This window comes from Prunus avium, chromosome 1, assembly GCF_965620075.1.
Source record: "Prunus avium chromosome 1, drPruAviu1.hap1.1, whole genome shotgun sequence".
Taxonomy (NCBI): domain Eukaryota; kingdom Viridiplantae; phylum Streptophyta; class Magnoliopsida; order Rosales; family Rosaceae; genus Prunus; species Prunus avium.
The window spans coordinates 35,494,017-35,503,888 of NC_142284.1; the positions used below are offsets into that span (position 1 = coordinate 35,494,017).

Below are 9,872 nucleotides of genomic sequence, written 5' to 3' on the forward strand. Positions count from 1 at the left end.
GAAGCAAAATGAAATTGCAAACAAAAACAAGTAAACAAATGTAACAAAGAGTGGTTTTAAGAGTTGGAAAACAGATTTTGAGACTAGGGCATTCGAATCACCATAACAATTCAATTCTGGGTTATAAAGATTCAAGTAACAAGTCTAATTCAGATTCAAAGATTGATTCTAGCTAAAGTATGATTAGGCCATGGTGTTTGGTCCTAACCTTGTGTTCCTAATTCCCTAATTTGATCATTTGTTGTCTAACCTAAAATTAAGCATTAGGAACCCATTAAGCATAGAAGAACATTTTAAACAACCAAGTATGTATCTAATCCCTGTTGTCGAATGTCCATACATACTCTTCCTATTCATAGTTCAATTCGAATTAAAGCATGGTGTATACTCTTAATTCAAACCAAGATAGTTAACAAACAAGTTCTAATGGTGATCAATCATTCAAACAAGCATGTTAACTTATAAGCATAATGAATAAGAACATGAATCATGAATCAAACTTGAAACTCCAAACTTATAAACCCAGAATATTCATGTTAGGTTACATCGAAGCCCTAGTTATGGATTTAGCTACTCATAATGGAAAAGAGACTTGAACAGAAATGAGAAAACATAATGAATGCAATAAGAGTAGAAAAACCCTTTTTCTGAAGTTCTTGTGGTGTCCAAGGCTTCTCCAAGTGCTTCTCCACTTCTAATGCTTCTCCAAGAGCTTCCCCACTTCTAGAAAGATGTATGAAGGATATGGAGGTGATTTGGGATGAGTTTGAGTGAGTGGTGATGGCTAAGGAAGATGAAATTCGTAGGGAAATGGAAGAGAAGAAAGCTGGAGTTGTTTTGGTGATTGTTGGAGTGTTTGGGATTGTGAGAGTGTTTGAGGATGGTTGGAGTGAATTGTGGGGTTGTGAATCCCAGGATTTGTTGTGTCTTGAATGTGGAATGGATGTGGTATTTATAGGGAGAGGGGAGTGATAAATCTGAATTCAATATGGCTAATGCATACAACACTTGCATTATAAAAGATGAATTGGTTGATGCACTTCACTAATGCATACAACACTTGCATTATAAAATCTGAATTGGTTGATGCACTTCACTAATAAATCCCACCAGCAGCCCTAGCTCATCTTCATGTCACCATGACCAAGCTTCCAACCAGCTCAATAGCTCATGCCTAGCTCACCATGACCAAGCTTCCAACCAGAAACAATAGCTCATCCTGAGGTCAGCATGACCAGCAACTTCATGGGCTTACGAATTGGGCTTCCCTTAAGCAAATTAAGACTTTAAGCACTCAAACTTGAAGTTCAGAATGTCTTCTTTCCAGCCATATATCATTTGGGCCAATCCAAGGTCGGAGGAGGAAGTTAAGGCCAAAACAAATTGCTAACTCATTTTGCGCGCTGATAAAATCCATCCTGAGCATGGCTCTGTGTTTGCTAGGTAACAGACTCCATATTTATCCAATGGGGCTGAATTTTGGATATGTAATAGTACAGACCCATTGGAACAACTTTCATGAAGCATGCTGCCTCATCCGAGCTGTGTAGGTTGCTGAAACAAAGCTTGCAATATGACCTACGGAACTGGACTGGCAGGGGGCTGTAGCCAAAATGAGTTTGTCTTTTAAGCTCTTCATCCCTTTATCCAAATCAGGCTTTAACATACATGGATTACATCATTTCATATCCAAAGCCATCATTGTTACCTAAAGTTGAAAGATAAACACAAAAAGGATTAAAAGCACAAGTTTAACTCAAAAACATAACCAAATCATAAGCTAGAAGGGTACAAAATGATATACAATTATGAACCGATCATTTAACTGGGGTTAATTCCTGAAACATTTCCTCTATTTTACGCATTGTTGGACTGACTTTAAGTGCAGACTTAGGCTTTAGGTTAAAGTGAACTAAAGGCTTTTCTTTCTTTGGCTTAAGGGTAACTTCTTGTGGAATTAACTTATCAACTTTTGTTTCTATCTTATCTAATTGTTTACCTATTACTATTAGGCTTGTGTTGGCATAATTATTTTGTTTTATGACCTTTTTGATTGGTTCATCTTTTGACTCAGCAACTTTGTAAGGGCTTGCAGTAATTTTGGCATTCCTATGATTGATTACTATGGCTTCAACTGGGGGGTGAGTACTGACAACTTTAGTATTATCGGCTTTTTCCCATTTTTCCTGGGTTAAAGTAACTAACTTTTGACTTAGATATTTGGCTTCTACGAAATCTAAATAAGGTGACTCGGACCTAGTGGCTTTGAGATATTCTTTCCACTCATTGAAAATTTCTTTTCTTTGAGCTTGGGGGAAAGAATCATGATACTTGGCTTTTCTTTCGGCATTTTCAGGGGCTTGGAAATGGGCATCTAATTTTGACCAATGAATTTTAAATGGCTTATTAAGGACTCTTAATTGGGCATCACAATTATAAACATCAAAAGTAGAATCTTGGGCATCTGACCTAGTAGGTGACGTAGGCTGTATTGGCTCAGGAGGTGCAGTAGGGGCTTTGTAGCTTGGTTGGACAACCTGTTTGGCTTTTCTTAATTCATTAATTTTAAAATCAATTAAGGCTTTGTCGGCTTCTAAATCTCGTTCTGTAATCGAAGAAGACTCTGCAGACGAATGTCTTGTTGGAAACTTAAAGGATTGACTAGGCGTAGGTATTTGTTCTAATTGAACTGTTGACTTAATTGGCCTATCAAAACTAATTTTAACCGTACCATCTAAATAAGGTTGAATATAATCTAAATCATTTAAACTACGTTGGACTGGCTTAGGGGGGCATTCAGTGGTTAAAAACCATTCTTTGGGTAAATTGACATCTGACCACCTAATCATTTTGGGAACTGTAATATTAGCATTTTGGGTATGACTCTGAATTAAAAGCGTTAGATTTTTTGGGCTTTTGCTTAAGGCTTGAAAATTAATGTTGGTGCCTGTGACTTTGTAATAAATTCTATAAATTAAAGCTAAAGGTTGGTTACCTGGTAAAACATTATAACCGTGTGTTTTAATAGTTAAAGTTAAAACTTTCAAAATATGCGGATCACTAAGGCTTACAGTAAAATCTGGATAACAATCAAAATGTACTGGACCATGGCATAGACTTGACTCAATGATTCCTAAAACTCCTTCTTCGAAATCTTTAAATCTAGCATCTCTTAAACTTAATAAAATTGCAGATTTAAGTCCTAATTTAGTTAAGGGCTTAACAGCAACTTGAACTAATCCTATATGTAGAAAATTATTGCCTTCTTGCCTATGTTTTTTAATAGCATCAAGATTAAGTAATTGGCATGTTTCATGTTCTTTTCCTAAGGCATAGACTTGTTCTACTGTCTTAATATGCGTAGTTTGCTTGAATGCATTAATTGACCATTTTTGCTTATAAATTTCTTTATTAGGGACTTTGGGTATATTCCAATCATTACAATGTAATTCTGAACTAGAAGACTCAAATTCTAAAACTTCTTCATTAACTATATCTGGAACTGGGCCTAGACTGGTTCTAGAACTAGAAGAATTAATTGAATTGGTTCTAAATAAACGACTCATTTTGCTTATGTGAAAAATTTAAATTAACTAAATTAGAAAGACTCTTACATGACTTTTAAAATAGAAAGACTCTTGGGTAACTCCTAAGACTGACTCTAAGGTACCTAAGAACCTATGGGCTACTCTCTCTCTCACCTTCTCGTGCCTAACCGCTCATGCCTCTACCTGGGACTTACTGTTTGGTAAAAAGGTCTCACCTTACGGACTTTTGAGAGAGGGGAACCTAAGGAACTAGATAACTAGGAGTAGACTTGGAAGAAACTTTGGAGGCTAACTAAATTAAAAGAAACTTGGGAGACTTGCTAACTCAGAAAACTTAAATCAGCCACTTGGGCGATATGAGTAGCAGACTTAGACTCAACTCTTTCAACTCTTACGGCTCTGATACCAGAAGGGGACTAGGGCCTAGAATCTAGAAGAACTAAATTCAAAAGGACTTTTAACTAGTAATAGGAGAAGGGGACTAGGGCCTAGAATCTAGAAGAACTAAATTCAAAAGGACTTTTAACTAGTAATAGACGGAAGACTTAGAGTTGGGTTTGGCTTATGTATATTTAATGACTTGAAGACTTGGCTTGTGTATTTAATGAGAGTGAAGAATTTGGAAGAAGAAAGAACTAATTAGTTACGGAAGATGATAAGGAGGATGACCAAATAATTGACTTGGAATATGACTTGGGCAACTAAAAATAAAAAATAAAGAAATAATTAATCAAATAGATTAATGAATGGATGCAAATTGAAATTAATAAATTAATCATAAACTCAAAAGAAAATTAACGTAGGTGAATAAATTATACAAATAAAAAAATTATGAGAGCACTAAATTTAATTAAAATGAGAATACAAATTAATGAAAATAATTGAATTAACATAAATTAGAATATATATATATATATATATATATATAAAGTGACATTAAATTGAATAAAACGGCATTTAGAAATATACCTCGTCACCAAGATTTTGACCGCTTCGAATGTTCTCCCTCGCTTTTGCCAAAGCATCTCTCCATTTGCCAAAGCATCTCTCCATTTGCCTAACTCTTTATTCAAAATTTTCCACCGACTAGCCAAGGCCATTTCTATACGAGCTGAACCCGATCTTTCACGAAATTCTTCATGATTTTTTCTCCACATATGAGATGACTTCATCTCATTGCCCGATCACGGGCAATGACCAACTTTGACTCAACACTCACACAACAAAATATCTTCCACGGTTGTCCACGCACCTCCGACTTCGATGGAAGAGGCCATTTGTATTTTTACACAAATGGAATTTAGTAGTAAAAAACTTTGTGTGGAAAGTGAAAAATATTAAAAGGAGATGAATTTGTATGAAGATTTGGTGTGGAAAGTGAATAATATTGGTAAATATTTATAGAAAAAGTTTCCAAATTTTGTTGATATTTTTTACAAATTTTTTAGCCAAAAAATGGACAGCCGTTGGATTTGATAAGATTTTTGGATCGAAGGCTCCAGGAGAAGCCACGTGGCTTGTAGCCGTTGGTTTTTGGCAACTGTGCATGCGCCAACGGTAAAACAAATTTGAAATTCTTGCGCTGACGCCAGCCTGACGTCAACAGCCCAAAGGCAAGGAGACGGGCCAGATCTCCCCATGGGCTTGCCCGGGCTCATGGGTCCCACGCCTTGCCCGAGCTGGATCTTGCGCGCTGGAGTCTCCTTCCGGGCCTAGGGCCCCCTCCTGCCTGGGAAACAATAAATAGCACATCATTCAACAACAACAAAGATTGTATATAACAACAAGGAGGAGTCTCAACTTCAAAAATTCCATCACTTGAAGAAGATACGCCAATGCTTTGGAATTTTTCTCCACATATGAGAGGACTTCATCTCATTGCCCGTGATCCGGCAATGACCAACTTTAGCTCAATACTCACACAACAAAATATCTTACACGGTTGTCCACGCGGCTCAGACTTCGATGAAAGAGGCCATTTGTATTTTTATACAAATGAAATTTAGTATAAAATTTTGTGTGGAAAGTGAAAAAAATTAGACATATATGAGTTTGTATGAAGTTTTGGTGTGGAAAGCAAATATTATTAGTAGGTATTTGTAGAAAAAATTTCCAGAATTTTTAAAATATTTTTTACAAATTTTTCCGATTTTTTTAAGCCAAAAAATAGACAGTCGTTGGATTTGATAAGATTTTTGGATCGAAGGCTCCAGGAGAAGCCACGTGGCTTGTAGCTGTTTGTTTTTGGCAGCTATGCACACGCCAACGGTAAATTTTTTTTGAAATTCTTGCGCTGACGCCAACCTGACGTCAGCAGCCCAAAGGCAAGGAGACGGGCCAGATCTCCCCGTGGGCTTGCCCGGGCTTGTGGGTCCCACACCTTGCCCGGGCTGGATCTTGTGCGCTGGAGTCTCCTTCCGGGCCTAGGGCCCCCTCCTGCCTGGGAAACAATAAATAGCACACCATTCAACAACAACAACGATTGTATATAACAAGAAGGAGTCTCAATTGCAAAAATTCCATCAATTGGAGAAGATACAACCATTCTTTGGAGTTTTAGGGTTAACAAATCTATTATTCACCCTTTTTCAGGTCCTTGTTAGAATCAGCAATGTTACTAGAATCATTAATATGCTCACTGGTAGGGGATTCAGTCACTAAATTTTCAGTAGAGTACTTCTTAATTCTCAAGGAAATAAGAATGCTAGAGCCAATTCCTAGTACAGGAAAAAGATATGACCAAATTTGAGATTTCTGAGAGCCAGATGCTGAAGAAACAGCAGCACCAGCCAAACTGCCAATCGATGTGTTCTGTAAAATCATAGGCATGCAGCCAATAACTGTTGGAAGCAGAAAATCCACAACAAACCGAACTCTTGTTGCAGCAAGGGCATAATTTATGATATAGGAGGGCATTGGCGAGAAGCGGGCAAGTAGAACAAATCTCCAACCATCTCGCTCAACTCCTCTGGAGAGGACAGCGAAGTACTTATTCCTCTGGACCCACTCCATTGCAGAACTTGAGCTCTTGAATATTAACCTGCAGAATCCACAACACTAAAGCATTCCTAAAAGCAATTATTGAACACGCACACGAACCGCAACCTAATCAACAGAGCATTAATCATAACAAATTGGCACAGGGTCAATTGGAGTTGTCATATATGTAAAATGTTGCAAGCAATGCTGCTCATAGGTTACTAGTTTAGTGTATCATATTATGAACGGTATTTGATACAGGTACTATGCATTCCGCATTACAGGTACCTAGGTTAATTCTTCTGCAGAAGCCCTCATCTAAATCAAAATTAAAAAAAACTTTTCTTTCACTCAAAAAGTTTAAATCACACTTCTAGTTCTAGACATATGTTGACTCAACTTACAAGATAACAATCATTAACTCTATCTAATCCTCTGATAGAGCCTTAGATTCACCTCTACTAGTCTCACAAAACCATACTTTTCATACTTTATTCTTTCTCATGCTGTAACTCATCCATCCAAATATTCTCATTTCAGAAACAAGTTCTACCGAAGAGCATGAAACATACACCTGTATGAGTAAACTGTTCTTGACTATACCTCTTTCATTTCAGGCATGCATTCATTAAAAAGGGAAAAGGGTAATTAAAATTGTTGTGGTGGGGATGATTTATGTGTAATTTTTCATTAAAATTCTCACCTTTCACCTGTTATAAAAAAACTTCAAAAAGCACAAAACTTTATCTCACAGTAATTGACAAATGGTCCCTGTCCTGTGTGTCTCTTTGATTCAAAATCCAAATTCTAACAGTTATACCTACACTTTTATATTAAAATGATTCTAATGGCCCCCAGATCATTTGGCATACTGTTGATAAGAAAAGGGCAAGTATTGAATTTGAAGAAGTACCTGCCAATCCAAAAGGAGAGGGAAGCACCGAGCAGCTTGGCGGCAAAGACGCAGAGGACAGCCGGGAAGAAGCCGAAGAGAAGAGAAGCGGCGGCCTCAAAGAAAATGGCATAGGGCAAGCAGAGAGCGAGAGTGAGGGTGTGGATCGCCACGTACAACGGGATGGCCCATACTCCCAGCCGATCAGACAATTCAACAAACACCTTCAGCAGAGCGTCCTTGTCCCATCCGTACAGCTTTGTCAACTCCCTTCCTATCCCAATTATCCCCACCGCCAATCCTATCGTCCACCATCTCTTTCCCATGTCTCTTTCTCTCTCTGTGTCTCTGCCTCTCTGTCTCTGTCTCTCTCTTCTGTTTCACCATACGGGCTACAGCGTTGAATACCCATATAGATCTTCATGGGCCGGATCCATGTAATGGGCCCTGTATTTTATTAATGTGCCTATTTGTGCCATAAAGGATGATTAGTCATATTTGGCCCACTCTCTTTTCTTTTTCTTCTTTTAACTGGACTGACATACACAAAATTTAATTTAATCTAGGTTGGGTTTCAGGTGGGTGTGGGGTGGGGTGGTCGTGGTGGAGGGGTGGAGGGGTGGCGAGCAGGCTAGGGTGGTTAGAATCGGGGGGGAGGGAGGGGAGAAAGGAGCAGGGGATAGGGGATGGGATGGGATGGATGAATTTTCTCCCCTTTTTTTCTAATATTTCTTTTAATTTTTTATTTACAAATTTTACAAAGAAATATTCATGTACTATTTCATAATTCTATTTTTTTTTAAATGGAATTTCAAGAAGCATTCTTTCTGGGTTTGGGACAAGGTATACGGAGCCAATACAAGTTGCTCTGGAAGAACTCTAAAGACATAAGAAGTAAGAGCGGAAGCATCACGTGATTCAATGTGGGGGTGGGTGTACTAATAAGATTAGGGTTGGGGCACTGGGTTGGGGATGGGTGGTTGTGGCGAGGTGAGGAGTGGAAGTATGGCTGTCTGGAAGATAGAGGGTTGGGAGGGGCTGGGGGTGTTGAATGCTTCTTTTTTAACTTTTCTAAATACATTATTAAATTAACTAGCCTCTCCGCACGCGCTTCCGCGCTTGCGAGAGGCCTTTTTTTTAAAAAAAATTTAAATTTATTTTAGAATTAAAAAAGAGAATGGATAGTTGTGTTCCATAAAAATAGGATTCATTATCTGAATTTTCTTTTAATTTTAAATTTTTTAATATGAAAAGTGTGAATTTACCATATTATCCTCATTTAATTAATAATTTCAATTCTTAATGTTTGCATTAACCAAGGGCATTTTCTGGTATTTTGAATGTTTCACCATTCTCTGCCTTTTGCTTTATATATATAGATAAATGATCGGTTAATTCATATAGAATTAAAAACTATACTGGGTATTTGTTAATGTGTTATAAATAAATACCATTTTATGGAGTTTTTTTTTTAAAGATAAAATAAACTCAAGTGCACGAGCCATGAATACCTCTTTATTATTTTTCATTCCAGTTTACAAATTCATAATATTTTTTAATTAAAAATTTGGAATATACACCAAAATTTTATCCTGTGTATAATTAAAAGTAATTCTTTATTCAAAACCAGGTTCGCTAATGGGCCAATAAAATGGCAATAATACTTCAATAATAATTCACTCGATGTTTGTATGGATTGCTATGTATTTATTATGAATAGGTTTATCTACTGTAGTACTCTTGAAATTTTGGTCAAATCTCAATTTGCCCCCCGAAAATTAAAATGACCCACTTAACCACCTTGACCATGATTTTGTGGGGAGCGGATCCGCTGTCCCCAAATTGGTGTCCCCTCCATGTCCTCTCTATAATTTGCTGACACGTGTCAACTAACATAACAGGGAGTTAACTCTGTTAACTTTTTTATTTGACAATTTTAACAATTAAAAAAGATTTAAAACTGCCCAAATAACCCAATAGCCAACGAGCGTCGTCTTCCTTGCAAAACCCAGCCATACCCACTCTCCTCCCCCATAATATCTGCACATTAAACTGGTGTTTTTGATGGCATCAAAGCTTGTTGGTATGGGAAGCTATGAAAGAGTATGAGCAAAAGCATCCAAGGTGATGGGTCCTCTGCCTCTTGAAGGTTGTTGGCGACAGAGCAAAACCATCACCTCATTAATATCGTTAAACTCCAAATAACTAAATCTCTATGTCATAACAGTAGTAGATTAAACTCCAATTAACCCTTTAATTCACAAATTCTTCAAAGATAGCCAAACACATGAAAAACCCCAAAATTTCAGTCATGCCTAATCAAATTAATTTAGCACAACTTACAGGTGACGCCAGGCTTCTTAGACTGGCCAATGAGGGAAATAGTGGAGTCGGCCTATGGAGGTAGAACGCCAACAAGCTGACTGGACTGCCGATGCAGTGCAAATGAAGCT

The 9,872-nt window shown here is 37.5% G+C and overlaps 1 protein-coding gene across 1 annotated transcript; it reads right to left on the reverse strand.

Moving 5' to 3' along the window:
• Window positions 1-6,030: 6,030 nt before the first annotated feature.
• Window positions 6,031-7,899, reverse strand: LOC110767560 (SNARE associated Golgi protein family). The gene is made up of 2 exons (XM_088247280.1): window positions 7,441-7,899; window positions 6,031-6,588 (listed from the first exon to the last, which is right to left on the reverse strand). Exons 1-2 carry the CDS (start codon window positions 7,743-7,745, stop codon window positions 6,123-6,125), a joined length of 771 nt encoding a protein of 256 aa, XP_088103406.1. The 5' UTR covers window positions 7,746-7,899; the 3' UTR covers window positions 6,031-6,122.
• Between the last annotated feature and the right edge of the window lie 1,973 nt (window positions 7,900-9,872).

Bases quoted from the DNA above. Each gene is read 5' to 3' on its own strand.
- LOC110767560 (XM_088247280.1), bottom strand. From the start codon at position 7,745: ATGGGAAAGAGATGGTGGACGATAGGATTGGCGGTGGGGATAATTGGG. The intron at 6,589-7,440 runs GTACTTCTTCAA...TGGATTCTGCAG, and splicing joins CTCTCCTTTTGGATTGGCAG to GTTAATATTCAAGAGCTCAA.